Source organism: Eucalyptus grandis, chromosome 9 (genome assembly GCF_016545825.1).
Source record: "Eucalyptus grandis isolate ANBG69807.140 chromosome 9, ASM1654582v1, whole genome shotgun sequence".
Classification (NCBI taxonomy): domain Eukaryota; kingdom Viridiplantae; phylum Streptophyta; class Magnoliopsida; order Myrtales; family Myrtaceae; genus Eucalyptus; species Eucalyptus grandis.
In genome coordinates, this window is record NC_052620.1 from 37,121,436 (window position 1) to 37,137,850 (window position 16,415).

Here is a 16,415-nt window from a genome sequence, read left to right on the forward strand (position 1 = left end):
CGTTCATTAAATAATATAATATATCGAGAAGATTTTGTGAAAAAAAAATTGAACATTTCACGAAGTAGTAGGAAGTCCCTTTTTCTCTACATTACTATATAGATCGTAATATCTGTCTTCTGATGATGTAGTGTAATCATTAATTAAAGAAAATACTATAATCGAGAAGATTTCGCGAAAAAAAAATTGAACATTTCGTGAAGTAGTAGGGGTCCCTTTTTCTCGTCATATGTGTCTTCTTATGAGGTAGTGTTTATCACAGAATTCTCACGGCCGTTAATTAAAGAAAATATTATAAATTTCTCCCCCAAAAAAAAGAAGAAATTATAGAATCCAACTGACGAGACCGAACGGAACCGAAAAGGAATTGCAATGCGGTTCACCGCAATCGAGCTTCCCAAACACTCCGAGATCCCATGGGCCCCCACAGCCAATAGGAACCCTTGTCCGAGCACGTCGATCTGACTATCCTCGTCTCCAAACAAGCCAGTCCATCCGCACCAGGCCCAGATCTCGCGCTATAAAAGCCCCCCTCGAGCGGTTCCGTAGAGGTTGCTTCGGATCTCAGGTCTCTCTTCTTCCTCCCGAGCTCCGAATCCTCTCTCGAGAGCTCTCGAGCTCTGCGCGGCCTTCGTTCGTCTCGTTCGAATCGGACTCGCGCGGGACGGATCCGCGCCTCCCCTCCTGTTCCGGAGCGCAATTCCCAGTCGATTCATCCCTCGCGTCCTTGTCTTTCGGGCCGGGGGGCGGGCTAGGTTTGCGCCCAGATTCCTGTTGCGATCTCTCTCCCTACATCGGGAGGGGTCTCTTTGATAATCGCTTGTGCGTGCGTGCGTGCCTGTGTGTGTGTGGTTTTTCTAGGGATGTCTCGGTGCTTCCCGTACCCGCCTCCCGGGTACGCGAGGAATGGGGTCCGCGACGAGGCGCTGATCGAATCGATCAAGGTTCGTTCGGCATTCGGTGGTTAAGCTTTCTGCCTTGTGCTGCTGACTGACTTTGTTCCCGCTTAGCCCGAGACTCGGCTGGTTTTATGCACTGTTATCTTTTTATTGGTGAACGGAGGTAGATTGAACAAAAAGAAAAGAAAGGCCGGATGGAACTTTGTTTTTTAAAACTAATGTTGGACCTTTTTGGGGCCGACCGAGAAGGGATGGAACTAACTGGGGTATTAATGAAACGCTGCAACATATGCTGTGGAAATATTCTATGGACAAAACATGTCATGTGTGTTTCTGGGTGTGGGTTTGTGTGAAGCGCTAACGTGTGGAATAAGAGGGTTCATGTTCAAAATGGACAATGTGTGTTCTTTTGAAGCAAGTAATAGCCACATGGTCCAGAGGAAGTGATGCTTCTTTTGGGTTTTTGTGAATATTCCTGCTTTTGGAAGATCGTGACACTAAGGTGGTTCTTGAACCCACCAATTAGTTGTTGCGAAATGTGACGCTGAAGTTGCATTTGCTTGGTTGAGTTCTTGTGTGATCAGTTCTTGTTCTGAGGATGCTAGGAGCTGTCTAGTTGTTCCTAGCTCCAGTGGTGATGTGGTTGCCTGGAGCTATCTAGTTTCCACATATGCATCACTCTGTTGTGTTACCTACCTTAGAGTCGCAAAAATTCAGGGAATGTCATTCTGGCAGAAGTCATTGAACATGATAAAATGATGTGGGGGTGATGTATGGAACACAAAGCGAAATCCTCGAGGGAAAGAATTCTGTGTCAAAATTAATGAATTTTTTTTCAAATGCTTGATAGGACGGATGAATTTCCTAGTTCTTTTGGTTAATAAAAGTACAGGACTTTTTCTGATGCATGCATGCTGAAAGCAAGAGATTGGTGACTGAATCCAGCTATTATCTAAACAGAAGCATTTGACATGACTGATATAGTGTTTGAGTGAGTTGGTTTTTGCCGTGGTATGATTTTGGCGGAAGTGGAATTCATGAATTCATGCTTGCCTTTTCCCATATGACATCCTGATGAAGTACTTCCTTACTAAAATTTGAGAACTCAATCTGCATGGTATTTAAATCTTGGTAACCGTAGGAAATTTTGGGCAGAGGACAGGCACAGTGACAGTCTAGTTTTGAGTTTCATGCTGTTTATCGGTGAGGCTTGGTCATTGACAAGATGAAATAGATGTTTTACTTGAATCTGGTTTTGCAACAATTGTTTGCGGTTTTGCATTATAAAGATCCTTTTAATAGGTCAAGCATCCTGGGGTCGGAGTACTGTACTTTCTAGTTAATGTGAGGAAGTGGATTCTGTAGGAGTTTGTGAACAAATGGTGGATTATGGTGTTTTGGCTAATAGAGTGCCATCGTCTGCTATCTTGCCTTTAGAGTTTTGTTATGCCTAGGAGAACAAAGCACAGGGCAATGTATTGTTGTGGTGTGAGAAAAAGGTGTGATGAGCAACTTGTTTCTTTTGAAGTATCTTGTTTGGATAGAGCTTACTTTACTGTAACTATAGGGATACAATAATGAATGGTCCTCTATAAATTCAGAGATCCAATAATCTAGTCAACACTCTCCTTGAAAAGGGTTGACTCCAAATAGGATTATGAGTTGTAATTCTTGCACCAGTCTCCTGAATCTGTTTTTGACATTTGGCTTGTCATCACGCTGCTTGTCTTGTTTTACTTCTATTTGCAACTGTCAGTGTACTGTTAGTCTATTAAGATATTTTAGTCTTGGTTTGGCTAGTCTTCTGTTGAGATAGTCACAGTTGTAGACTTGCTTGTGTTTCTCTATGTCTATGTACTTGCTTGTCTGCATTATCTTACTGTTCAGCTGGTGCTTAAACTGATGGCTATCCTGGTTCTATGTGGGTTTAGAGAAAAGTAGAGAAGGTGAAGAATGAAAGGAAAAAAGACAAAAAACGGGAGAAGAAAGAAAAGAAGGCAGCCCTGGAAAATGGAGGTATTAAAGACAAAAAGCATAGTCATAAGAGAAGGAATGAGGACAAGAGGACCCAAGCTGACCAGAAGGCAGGAGACCATCGCAGGAAAAGAAAACATGACACTGAACACTTGGAGAAGAGCAACCTTACTGAAGAACATGGGAAACCTGTTAATTCCCTGAATTCTACAGACAGCACAATGAACAGCAGCAAAAAGCAAAAGCAAATCTTGCCTCCAGATGGCGGGCTAAACCCTGGTGAGTGTGTTCATTTTTATTCCTTGACTGGGGCAGGCTGTTCACTTGTTGGGTTTCTGCTCTTCACATGGTCATTGATACTTGTAATTCAAATTCTTCTTATTAATGTGAAGCAAGCATTATTCGGATCCGATTGCCTCTACAAAGGCACAAAGATCTAGAAATGCTACCCAGTGGGGAACAGCCTTGCTCTGCCCCAGTGAGGACAGATGTTGTTGATCACGAGAAGCATGAGCATGCTCCTAGATCTAGCACAGACCGGAGAGAGCATCTTTGCTCAACTTCTTCGAGTGCAGGCGAAGGTACTGCCTCTAAGCTTGGCTTGATGGAGCAGTGTCCCTCTTCTGGAGTAGCTGAAGCATCTTCCCAAAAGAATGGGACTTCGTCCTTACCAAGCTTGGATGACCGTGGCCTCTCTCGATCAGAAATAAAATACAGAAATCTGATCGAAAATTGGGTGGCACCCTCATTCCACAGTGGATGTGCCGATCTTGATGATCAGGACTGGCTTTTTGGGAGAAAGCAGCTCAATTGTGATGCTGGAAATTGTAAAGCCGATTACGATGGCTCGACATATGGGAGCCCAAGTCCGTGGCCACGCATGCATTACTTACCGGAGGTTGATATGTATGCTCTGCCGTACACGGTGCCCTACTGAAATTGCATGTGATGCAAGATGAGCAGCAGGGGTTCAACCAGCTTATAGGAATGGAGGAAATGTTTCCTTTGGATGTTAACCGTTTCTTGCGATCGTACCTGTTTGATCTTTGAAGCAGTCCTAATGGTATACGGATTTCTTGGAGGGCGTAGATTTTGCATGAGGGTTTCTTATGATAGAAAGGAAAGTGGGAAAAAGGCTGCGAGCAGATGGCGGGGTTTTCCTAATTGTAATGACGCGACACGGATCGGTTTTCCCCCCTTATTAACGATGATAAAAAAGAAATTACACATAGCTTTTAGGTTCTCAGTCATTCGGGGTTTGATCTTTAGCTATTTCTCCCACTCTTTTCACAGTGTTGTGCATATCCTCCTTTGTTCTTTTATTGCTACCTGCCAATGGTGCTGCTTCCACTTTCATGGCTTGGGGGAAGGCAAAGCCAACCAACGCTCGAGTATAAAGCAAATGGGCAAGCGGGTAAAGCTCTCCGGTCGATACAGCAAGGAAAGACTTGGACTCGCTCGAGGGGAGCTGAGAATATGCCTTTCGGATGTCCCTAGCTAGAATGCTGTGTATCTGTCATTTGTTCTGCATCTGCAAAAGATGCTTGATTGGTCTCGTGACCTCACTTAAAAGACATGCGTTACGACATTTTTCATGCACTGCAATTACTTTATGCGCTGCATGATCCTACAATTAGCGAAGTGGGATATAGCTAGCTTAAAGAGATTCAGTCATCCACTTTTTGTTTTCCTGATTATAGTTGTTGTTTGATTTTAGTATTTCGAATTGTGGGTTTAAATAGTCGGGCTTTTTCCAGAGATTTCAGTTTCTTTTCCAGGTTTATATTCAAAATCATGTCATATAGGTGACCTAAATTGGATGATGGATTTTATCTAGATGGCTTATTTCTATGATTGTGCTTATAAAACTGATGAGCGCAACGCGAAATATGCGTTTGAATAAATCGAACCGCCAACTTATTAATGAGAAGTCGGAGAAAAGAGAACATATAACTTTACTTCTTGTCCCGCAAAGAGTTACAAGAAATTCGTCCGAAAAACCTATGTCGATCAATTCATTTATATTCCTTTGATAAATTTTCCTTAACAATTAGATGTTTGAATGAAATTTTTGTTAGTTTTAACATATCGGCCGATTGATTCATAAACGCTCAATTGAAAAACCCCGTGCTCTTTTAAACATCTTTTTACGCGAAAGTTTTTTCGATGGATGGATCGATTTTCTATGCATCCAATATTTGGTTTCTTTTGACTTTTGATTGACAACTGAGTTCGAATTCAATTAATTAGAATTAGAGCTAGGGACTTGTTAAAATATCTTATAGATGAATGTATAGAAAGTCCTAAATCTGATGACGAAAACGCAATGGAGTCCAAAAATCCCATGTTCCTTTAATCATCTTTTTACATGAAAGCTTTGTTTTTTGACGGATTAATTTTCTACGCATTGAATTTTTGGCTTGTTTTAACTTTTGATTTGTTCAATTAATTAGAATTAGAGTTAGGAACTATAAAAATATTTTACGGATATATCCATTGAAAGTCTTAAAGTTGATTAGAGGGGCATAATTAAATCCCAAAACTTTAAAAAAAATATAATTAGATCTCAATTTTGTGCAATCAAGTTTTATAACTTATTAAGTTGGTCCAATCAAGTTCAATTTCTATTTGTCAAGTTGAATGAACTTAATGGAAGAGTATAACTATACCAATTTGATAAATTTTAAAATTTAATTGTAATTTTCGATATTTTTTATAATTTAATTGTACTTGTGTAATAAGTTATATGATACCATTGCACTTTTTGAAAAATTTAAAACTTAATTGCACTTTAGTTATGAATATAAGGTTTAAGACTTTTAGCACACTTATCCCAGTATCATATGAAATTTGAAGACTTAATTGAACTAGTTACGATCATGAGAATCGCGTTGCGCCCAAAAAAAAAAAAAAGAATTTAGCCCCGGATCGAATGCGAAATTTTTTCGAATGGAAACAAAGGAAGGAGGCGGACCACCCGAGGAGAACCCGCCGAGCACGGCGCGGGCCCATCACAAGCAGGTGCGCCCCGGGGCTCCCGATCCCAGCCACCGCGCCGCGACACGTCGTTGAAGCCTCGAGGGGGGCGAAACAGACCCGAACCTCCCCAAAGAAAAAGAGAAGATCGACAAAAAAAAAAAAAAAAAAAAAAAGCGAGTCAAAACGCGAACTTTGATCTCCCGGAGAGAGAGACAGAGAGAGAGAGGCGGAGGCGGAGGCGGAGGCGGAGGAGCGACGATGATGACCGGAGTGGCCGAGGACGAGGACAAATGGCTCGCGGCGGGCATCGCCGGCCTCCAGCAGAACGCCTTCTACATGCACCGCGCCATGGTAACCGCCCACCCACCGGGAATTCCCCCTCCCTTTCCTCCCTCCCCTCGCCGATTCCCTCTCTTCGATTCGGCGGTCGAAAGACCGTTCGCCCCCCCGGCGCGGGACCGACTTGGCTGAGCTGAAAGCCCTAACCTCGATCTCGCTGTTGCCTCTCAGGACTCGAACAACCTCCGGGACGCCCTCAAGTACTCGGCGCAGATGCTCTCCGAGCTCCGCACCTCCAAGCTGTCCCCCCACAAGTACTACGAGCTCTGTAAGTCGCCGCCCGCCCCCTCCCCAATCCGATCCCGGGGGTCATCGCGCCTGATCTCGCGGCTTCTTTTCCGGTCGTCGAGGCCGAAATGCGCGTCGTTTTATTTGGATTTTTTTTTTTTTTTAGATTGATTGATTGATTGATCGTGCGCCAGATATGAGGGCTTTCGACGAGTTGAGGAAGCTGGAGATGTTCTTCAAGGAGGAGACGCGGCGGGGGTGCTCCATCGTGGATCTCTACGAGCTCGTGCAGCACGCCGGCAATATTTTGCCCAGATTGTAAGTGAGAGTTTAGCTGCGTGATATGGTGGATTTTTCGTATAACTGCTTTTGCCGGACTTGGGAAAGTGCGATTTGTTTTCTCGGCTGTAGTTAATTGGGCGTTAAATTGCCGTGTGCATTTTGGTCGTGATTTGAAAGATTAGATGGGGAAGCATGTTAAGGATTAGGTTGCTTGTGCTGTGTGATATTAATGGCTCAAGCGAATGTGCGCTGTTAGAGAAATGATGGTCTAAGGAGTGTGGCAGCCATGGGCAGACCCTTGGGAAGGAAGAAGTTAAGGTGATGCTGAATGATGGAAGGGTCGTCTCTCTCCCCTGCTCGAGGGAGGGAGTGACTTTAAGTTTGAACTACAAACATAAGCACGGGAAGATTTGGAACCCTGACTCAAAGGGAGGGCATTTTTGTCGTGAAGGGGAAGAAAGCAGAGATAGTGGGGATAATAAGGCAGGACGTGAGAGTTAGCGGATTAATTAAATTGCATTTGGCATTGACTGCTGGAATTTTGGGTACATTTTTAATAGATTGTACAAGTCGATGGGGAGAGATTGCTTGGATAAAGATCTGAATGATTCCCTGAAGTGGAACTTTAGATGCCTTTCCGTGTGCTATCAAAAACTCTAAATATATGCACTAAGCAGAAATTGTGTTTTCCTGGTTTACTATTGTATCAGGTGATATTTTATCCTGGTGCTTTTTCGCGATTATAAAGATTTCTTAGTTCGTCTTATCAAATGCACGTTTTGTCATTTTAGGATGTTGAGTATACAAGACTTATTTCCTGTACGTCGATGGCACATTTAGTGATCTGTCGAGTTAGGTTACGAGTTTTGTCTTGAACAGTGTGACAAGCTGAGAGGTGAATGGCTATGCATTTGTGCACACCTAAAATATACAGAAGGTAGCACAGCACATGTTGACATATGCCTAGTCTGATATGTCCTTGTGATTTCCTTGTGAGAATCCTTGGTCTCCATTTGGGTTTGTTAAGAAACATTGATCAATGTAAATCTTTTCTTAATCCTCATCTGTAAGTGTTTTCTAGTTTAGCCATGAATCTCCCATTTCTGGCCTTGTCAGGTATCTTCTCTGCACTGTAGGATCCGTTTACATTAAATCTAAAGAGGCTCCTGCCAAGGACATTCTGAAAGATCTTGTGGAAATGTGCCGAGGTATCCAGCATCCTTTACGTGGACTCTTCTTGAGGAGCTACCTCTCTCAACTTAGTAGGGATAAACTACCCGATATTGGTTCCGAGTATGAAGGGTAAGGAAATTAAACGGGAGTACTACTGTTAGATTTGAAGTTGTTTTACTAAGTTCATTGAATTCACTGGCATGTTCCTGGGTTGTCTAGAGACATTTCACCTTTTCGTGTCCATATTCTGTGAAATCCAGTTGCAATGCCAACCTGACTTTGTAATCGGATAATTATGCAGCTTCTTCCATTGGATATGGACTGTGCTAAAAAGTCTTATAAAAACGAATTTTGCAGAGTGCTTAGAGCCATGTATCCATTTGGTCGAAACATCCTGTGTACTTATCTATATATCCGTATGTACATGTATATGTAGAACACAGACACAGCTAGGCATCCAATTTTATGGACTTCCAAATTTGCATCATCTTGATGCTATTCTGTTTCTGGCTTTCTGATGTATCTGCCAATATATGCTGAAAAACTTAAGCCTTTCTGTACTGCCTTTCTCGAATCCTGCAGTGATGCTGATACAATTACGGATGCAGTGGAATTTGTAATCCAAAACTTTACTGAGATGAACAAACTTTGGGTGCGGATGCAGCATCAGGTTGGTAGAGCTACTTGCTGATTGTTACATGTTTGGATATGCTTAGAGTCAATGTGTTTGCATGATAGGAAGGTAATATGGTACCATGAGGGCATGATTTCTGGTCATGCAGGTGTTGTAGTGCTTATGTATGATTCATACTCTTGGTGATCCTGAGTTGAGGCTTGGTGTCGGGCTTTCTCGTCTGCAGGGACCTGCTCGGGAAAAGGAGAGACGGGAGAAGGAAAGAAGCGAGCTGCGTGATCTTGTAAAATCAGTGACCTATGATTGGTGATTTTGAGAGCTGAAATTGAGTATGTGCTCATTGAATATGCTTATCTGGCCCCTTCTCTTTCCAGGTTGGGAAAAACTTGCACGTCCTTAGTCAGATAGAGGGTATCGACCTTGACATGTACAAAGATACTGTGCTTCCTAGAATCCTGGAGCAGGTATATCTCTGATTATTAAATTTATTTCTCTTATGATGCCTAACATGTGAATAGTACTTGTTTACCAATGTGCTATTTTTTGTGACAAATACAGGTTGTCAACTGTAAAGATGAGATTGCTCAGTATTACTTGATGGATTGCATTATTCAAGTATTTCCTGACGAGTATCACTTGCAGACACTTGAGGTTTTGTTGAGTGCATTTCCCCAGCTTCAGGTAACAAATCTTTGGTAGGACCACACCCTGTCGCGTCCTTCCCTCCCTCTTTCCTTGTCTTCGTGTAATTTTTTTAGATGTCTAATTTTTTTCACATTGTGGTTACTATGTACAATATTGTTAATTGCACTAAAGTAGTCACGTGCTTATATTCCCTCCTGAGCTCCACTCTGAATATTCTATCTCACATTTCTCTTTTATTTGGTTTTCTTTTTCAGGCATCTGTGGACATCAAGACGGTCTTATCCCAGTTAATGGAAAGGCTTGCAAGTTATGCTGCTTTAAGTTCTGAAGTGTTGCCTGAGTTCTTACAGGTTGAAGCTTTCTCAAAGTTGAATAGTGCAATTGGGAAGGTAAATTTCTTCTAATGGGCTTGTAGGATCAAAGCTATCTAATTTTTGTAGCATAAGATAACTGGACATTTCAGAAATTAGGAAGGATTGTCTTCCTATGCTCAGATTTCAGCAGATGTTGCCACTTATCAGTGGGCCTGTCTCTATAGCGATAACATTGACAAAATTCTAGTTTTGATGATATTATGGGTATGATCACCTCCATGCTGTTTTAGGTTTTAAACTCATTCAATAAAGATAATGATACTTGGATGCTATAGGTAGAGAAAGACTTAAATGATCCCATGGACGATTGAGTTGCACCTTATTGTGATTAATCAAAGGTTTTATTAATCACTTGTTAAAGAGAAATTAGGGTTTTGTGAGTTCCGAAGCGATGTACCTTCTAATGGCTGTGGGCCTGATATTGATAGTTTGAAGGGGAGCTCAAAGCATAGGGACAATGAAATTTGATCAATAGTGGGCAAACTCCTATTTGTCTCATACATGAGGCTGGATACTTTTAGGCACTTAGATTGTGCTTTGCTATGGCTTAATCAGGTTCATGCATCTTTCCGTGAAGCTATGGCAGTGCAAACTGTAAATGAAGTGTTTTAAGCCTATTTGACTTTTAGTAGTTTTAGAAGGGCAATGCATTGTCATGGCTAGGGAGAGTTGTCAAATTGGATCACCCCTCCACACAGCTTTTGGTGGAAAAAAGAAAAGGTTCCTCTAAGATGTCACTTGGTTATACATCAATAATGATATGGATTAGTATGGGATCGAAGTTTCAAAGCTTGATTGGTGCTCTAAAACATGGGGCTCAAGGAAAACTAGTCAGATCGTTTTAAATCACAATAAAAAACTCAATGTATTACTGAGCAGCTCCCAAGCAGTGGGAGGAGACTGTTGGGGCTCTGACCGGTTGCCTATTGAAGAATGGGCGGGCGACTCATAGGAGTGGCTGAGTTAAGGCAACCTAGCCCAGCTGCCTCAAAAGCTGTTTTGCACATTTTGCATTTCTTCTGATATATTTAGCCGGTTGTCTGTGTTCTGTTGCGTAGATCAGGTTTTATTTATCTGAAGAGAGTGCTTTTTATGTACTGGAATTAGTTTTGTACCTGCTATATCTCATTTGTTGATTAGTTTGGTCAGTCGCCTATATTTTTCAAGCAATTTAAAGTGTACTTCTGTTTTTTGTACAGGTGATAGAAGCACAGCCTGATATGCCAGTTGTTGGAGCTGTAACCTTATGTTCATCTCTTCTTAAGTTTTCTCTCCATGTTCACCCCGATCGTCTTGATTATGCAGATCAAGTCTTGGTATGATTTACCACAAAATGAACTTTATGTGTCAGTTTGCTTTGTCCTCCCTCCTTTTGTGATTTTTGCTCATTAAGTAAGGTTGTTAACATCCTTCTTGTCCCTTTTCTACCATCAACTTTCCCTTTTTTTTTTTTTCGGGCTGAAATGCTATTTACATTGTTTGAGGAAGAAGCACAAGTGTTTGGGCAGGACAAAGAACCCAACCCCCCCTCCTCCCAACACAATATATATATATATATATATTTTTTTTTTTTTTGGTTAAACTATATTGTAGTACAGAGACTCTTATTTATTACTTGCACCCCATAGGATGATTCCATGATTACTTGTTTCTTCTTTCTCATCCTTTCTGGTGTTGATCTTTTTAAACTGGAGAATGAGTGTGCATTGTATGTCTTAATGTTTTTGGAAATGTTGGTATTTCAATACTTTACCTTTATTAAAGCAGATGTATGTTTTAGTTTATGCTTCGAAAATGGACCTGCTTCAAGCTGTATCGGATTGTGCAATCAATTTTCTAGTAGGTTTTAGAGGCCTAATTTGGGACTAACAATATGGTTCCATTTCAACTTTCTCCTTCAGGGATCATGTGTCAAGCAGCTCTCTGGAAAAGGAAAGATTGAAGACAGCAAAGCCACAAAACAGATTGTTGCTCTATTAAGTGCTCCACTTGAGAAATATAATAATGTGGTTACTGCGTTGAAGCTTTCGAACTATCCCTGTGTTATGGAGTACCTTGACAATGAAACAAATAAAGTGATGGCAACTGTTATTATTCAAAACATTATGAAAAACAATACACATATTTCGACTGCTGACAAGGTATCTTTGTACTTGGCATAGGTTTTTATTTTTATTTTTATTTGCCTCCTGGTCAGAGTACTTGATATAGTTGGTTATGTGGATTTTATGAGATATAATGTGGATTGCTTGTTGTGTAGGTTGAGGCATTGTTTGAACTAATAAAGGGACTTATCAAGGATTTGGATGAAACTCTTCATGATGAGGTGATTGAATGTTATGCGCTCGTGTTCTTCTTTTGAGCTTATAGTGTAAATCTTCACTGTCTGCATTGTAGTTTGGCACCGTTCTCTTATCATATACATGCTTTGACTTATCAAACTACTGAAACTAAGGCAATATGCACCCTTGCTAAAGCAATATTACCTCTTAGGTCGATGAAGATGATTTCAAGGAGGAACAATGTTCTGTTGCGCGTCTTATTCAGATGTTGCATAATGAAGATCCAGAAGAGATGTTCAAGGTACTCTTATCTTTTCTTTTCGACCATTAAATTTTTACGTGCTTAGTGTACCATCACAAGTCATTTAAGCACCATTTTCTTTTCTCGCCCTTGTTATTGCCAATTTGAAGCTACTCTAAATAGGGAAGTTTTATTCTTTAATAGCTCTAGTGGTATTCAACTTCAAATTTTTCTCTTCCATGTAAATGGACGTACCTGTGGCCACCCCGCTGCTCTTTTTGCCTTATGGCCTGTCAATGATAATTTCACAAGCTACTTTTAAGAAGTCATTGGGGTAAATGAGACTAGTTCTGGTTGTTGTATATCAAGAGAAAAAGGCAATTTTAGGACCTCTATCAAATCTTTTATTTAAAGCATGTGAGTAGTTTCTTCGATGATATCTTTACTGCTATCTGGTCTGTTACTGAAATATAGTGATCCAATTTTATCCATTTTTGGATAGGTATGGTTAGTTTGCCCAAAAAGAAATGAAAGAAGACTCTGTTAATGTGAGAAACACTGCCTAAGTAAATTTATTGGATAAAGATCTAAAACTCGTTATTGGGAAAAAAATCATTCTCTGCTCAACTAAGTAATTTTGATTGGCATTACAAAAACACGTACATAATTAATAAAAGCTGAAGATATATAGATAGATTAATGGACAGGAATTGACACTGCACATCCAAGCGAACACAAAGAAAAATTAATTCTTGTCCAAATCAGTTGGCTACTCATTCAGACGATAATCTTGTTCAGACTTCTACGACTTAAGGTGTACTTCTTGCAATGGTTCCTTGGCGACAGCAGACAGATTGTTACAAAATTTATGATAGTTTGATGGGCCAACTGTGGCGACTCAAAATAAAGAAAAAGGGAATTTGTTGAAGGGCGCTGGGTTTTGTGCATAATTAATATGTTGTTCTTGGATTTAGGATTTTCTTTTGTTTCAGTTGGCTGAGGTTTAGCCTTAGAATTAATAAAATGTCCATAAAGGGAGGAAAGTTGCCGTGACTTATAATGAATCAGAAGATTGTAATTTTGTTAAAAGCACCTATTTTTTTGTGTATTTGTAGCTCACTCCACTTTCACCACAAGCAAGAAAACTGTATATGGTGGTCACACTTGAAACTTTTGTAAGATTGTCTAACAGCATATTATTCAGCATGTCTATGAATGACTTGGAGGATCTCAAAGTGGATTACTTTGGTTACCACATCCAATATAGTACTTTCTTTTAATGTACTTAATCTTGGCATGTTAATCCTTGTACATGAGATCGTTGCAGTAATGCTAGTACTTTTCACTTTCTATAATTAATATTTTTCATCAGTGACAAGACTATGCTACTTTAAAATTCATATTCTTCTTTCTATTGCAGATTATATGTGTTGTGAAGAAGCATATCTTGACTGGAGGGCCAAAACGCTTATCCTTCACTGTTCCTCCGCTTGTTTTTAACTCTCTTAAGGTTTGTTTCTTCCGTATCTATGTTGTGTTCTGCTGAAAGCTTTCTATTTAAAGAGATGAAAATTTTACATTGGTTTCCTTACAGTTGTATATTCATCATTGCATAGTCAGTATATCCTCTACTCACTCCCAGTCACATGTGTGTGGTCGGGCGTTTTGCTTGTAGATGTTTGTGCATGTGTTGCCATTTATGTGCCTATGTACGGGAGTGTTTGTTTCTGGACAATTAGCATCTTTTCAAAGCATTATCATTGTTTAGAATAATAAAAAAAGAGAATTACAAGAACTGTTACAAACAAGGACCCTTATTAATGCTATGTTGTTTGAGGTGTCCAGTTGGTCAGACGATTGCAAGGCCAAGAAGAAAACCCTTTTGGAGATGACGAGTCAACTTCAACCAAAAAGATTTTTCAGCTCTTGAATCAGGTAACTGTCAGCTATATTTATGATGTTTGCGTTTTTCTTAAAATCCCTACCAACTTGTTCATGCATGAGAATTGGAAAGACGTTTCACACTATCCAAGAATCACGTATTATGTACACTTGTTTGGATAAGCAGTCCTCCCAGAGGTCCGCCTCAGCCCGTGCCACTTTTTTTCATCGTAATGTGAAGGTTTGTGATGTCATGCATCTTGTAGCTATATATACTTACCAAGCTTCCTTTAATTTCACTCAGATTGTTGAGGCATTGTCCAGCATTCCGGCACCTGATCTGGCATTGCGGTTGTACTTGCAATGTGCTGAGGTATCCCAATCAAAATGTAATAATAATGAGGGTTTTATTCTGATCTGTCTCACAACATATTTGCATCCTATCCTCTCAGGCTGCAAATGACTGTGACTTGGAGCCGGTTGCGTATGAATTTTTTACTCAGGCATATATTATATATGAGGAGGAAATATCTGTAAGTTGACAGCAACCCTTGGAATGATTATGATCTCCTTTCCCTTGGGGAAATATAATTTTCCACCTAAGCTTCTGACTTGAGAAGATGCGTGACTTATTTTACTTTTCCTCTTCTTGATAGGACTCCAGAGCGCAGGTGACTGCAATGCATCTAATAATAGGAACTCTTCAGAGGATGCATGTTTTCGGTGTTGAGAACAGAGATACTTTGACACACAAAGCTACAGGGGTAGTTAGCAAGTTTTTCTTTAAAAATTATAAACAGCCCTACCTTATGGATGGTGTATCATAACATAATTCTTTTTCATCGGCAGTACTCTGCTAAGCTATTGAAGAAGCCTGATCAATGCAGAGCTGTATACGCGTGCTCTCATCTGTTTTGGGTGGATGATCAAGACAACTTGAAAGATGGAGAAAGGTTTGCCATTGTTTGCTTTCTGCATTTTTATTGTGCTTTTTCTGGGAAACTTGTACTAAGAATTGGAGCCATGTGCTTATCCTGATGTTGAAGAGTCACCAGTTTATACGTTCTCTCTTGCCAAGTTTGTCCTTTTATCTTCTTTATTGTTATGATGCTAATCTGTGTGTGTTCTAAAAGCGTTCTTGAGTGTCCCATCAATTTGACCAAATGCTCCTCCTCTCTCATTGCAAAGGGAGAACAAAAGAGGCCCATTCAAAGTTGTTGGTCCTTTTTGTGAAGGACGAAATCTGCTATGTTGTACAATGTTAAATTACAACACAAAAATAAGTGATGCATTTCCAATGGACTCTTTTACCAAAAGGGGAAGGATGAAGACAGGGAAGAGGATAACATAGATTGTTCTAGTCATCGTGCTCTTTGTTTTTGAAAGTATTTGTTTTCTTTTGATTAATAACAAAATAGAAGACCTAGTGGACCAACTCTCCTGTTTGTTTAAATCATGGAAGAAGTTGGGATACAGGGGCTTCATTTAGATCATTATCGGCTTTATGTTGCTGATTCTATCTTCATTCGCTTTGTTTGTTCCAGGGTGTTGCTGTGCCTAAAACGTGCATTGAGAATTGCAAATGCTGCGCAACAGATGTCCAATGCAACAAGAGGGAGCACTGGTTCAGTGATGCTCTTTGTTGAGATTCTAAACAAGTAATAATTTACGGTCATTGCACATTTCGTGGTATTTTTCTTTTCTTGTTTATATCTATATTAATTCTATGAGTTGGGCCATACGTCATTTTTGGCAGGTATATTTATTTCTTTGAGAAGGGGAACCCGCAGATAACTGTCGCTTCAATTCAAAGCCTGATGGAATTGATTACCACCGAGATGCAAAGTGACACTACCACCCAAGATCCAGCTGCCGATGCTTTCTTTGCCAGCACGTTGCGTTACATACAGTTCCAGAAACAGAAGGGAGGTGCCATTAGCGAGAAGTACGGGACCATCAAGTTGTCGGATTCCTGATGAGTTAATCTGCTTGCTGATGTGCTACAGTCAATGTGCTACAGTCAACGTTTTGCTCCAGAGACACTGCTCGAGCTTGTCTGCTACAGAACGGTTTGCCGTTTATCCACGCGTAAATAGATTTTGTGATAGGAAAATACAACGCTGACCCTTTAGTGCAGCCAGGGACCTTAAAAGAGAGTAATCCTTACCTTCGTCTGTGAGCCAGAGTCGCCCCATTTCTACAAGGCAGATAAGAGGGGTAGTGGCAAGTATTTGCCGCCGCTGTGAATACTGTTTGTTGTTCTCATGTTAGTTTTCTTTTCTTTGATAGTTGAAATTCTGAGAGAATTCCACATTCTTAGCTCTTTCCGATTGCTGAAGCCTCTGTGTACATTCCATGCGCTCGGTGTTTAGCGTCTGGACATTATTTTTCCCCAGGTTGGTCACTTATTTTCATTGACAAGGCGCTGTGCGTTCTCTGTTGAAACATACCATAAACCCAGTCTTTCAGGTTCCATCTTGCACG

General features: G+C 40.5%; 2 protein-coding genes across 3 annotated transcripts; both read left to right on the forward strand.

Moving 5' to 3' along the window:
- Positions 1–561: 561 nt before the first annotated feature.
- Positions 562–4,631, forward strand: LOC104419639. The gene is made up of 3 exons (XM_010031355.2): positions 562–944; positions 2,831–3,152; positions 3,266–4,631. The coding sequence occupies exons 1-3, from the start codon at positions 864–866 to the stop codon at positions 3,808–3,810; spliced, it is 948 nt and encodes a 315-aa protein (XP_010029657.2). The 5' UTR covers positions 562–863; the 3' UTR covers positions 3,811–4,631.
- A 1,379-nt stretch (positions 4,632–6,010) lies between these two features.
- Positions 6,011–16,378, forward strand: LOC104419640 (vacuolar protein sorting-associated protein 35A). 2 transcript variants are annotated; one of them, XM_010031356.3, is made up of 21 exons: positions 6,011–6,203; positions 6,363–6,459; positions 6,614–6,737; positions 7,818–8,003; positions 8,457–8,544; positions 8,735–8,791; positions 8,883–8,972; positions 9,067–9,189; positions 9,408–9,542; positions 10,727–10,843; positions 11,429–11,668; positions 11,788–11,853; positions 12,021–12,110; positions 13,471–13,560; positions 13,896–13,985; positions 14,236–14,304; positions 14,384–14,464; positions 14,588–14,695; positions 14,781–14,884; positions 15,476–15,589; positions 15,688–16,378. In XM_010031356.3, the coding sequence occupies exons 1-21, from the start codon at positions 6,111–6,113 to the stop codon at positions 15,905–15,907; spliced, it is 2,382 nt and encodes a 793-aa protein (XP_010029658.1). In that variant the 5' UTR covers positions 6,011–6,110; the 3' UTR covers positions 15,908–16,378. The 2 variants fall into 2 exon arrangements, with proteins under 2 accessions (XP_010029658.1, XP_039157650.1); XM_039301716.1 differs by lacking the exons at positions 6,011–6,203; positions 6,363–6,459; positions 6,614–6,737; positions 7,818–8,003 and having other exon boundaries at positions 8,657–8,791.
- The last annotated feature ends 37 nt before the right edge of the window (positions 16,379–16,415 follow it).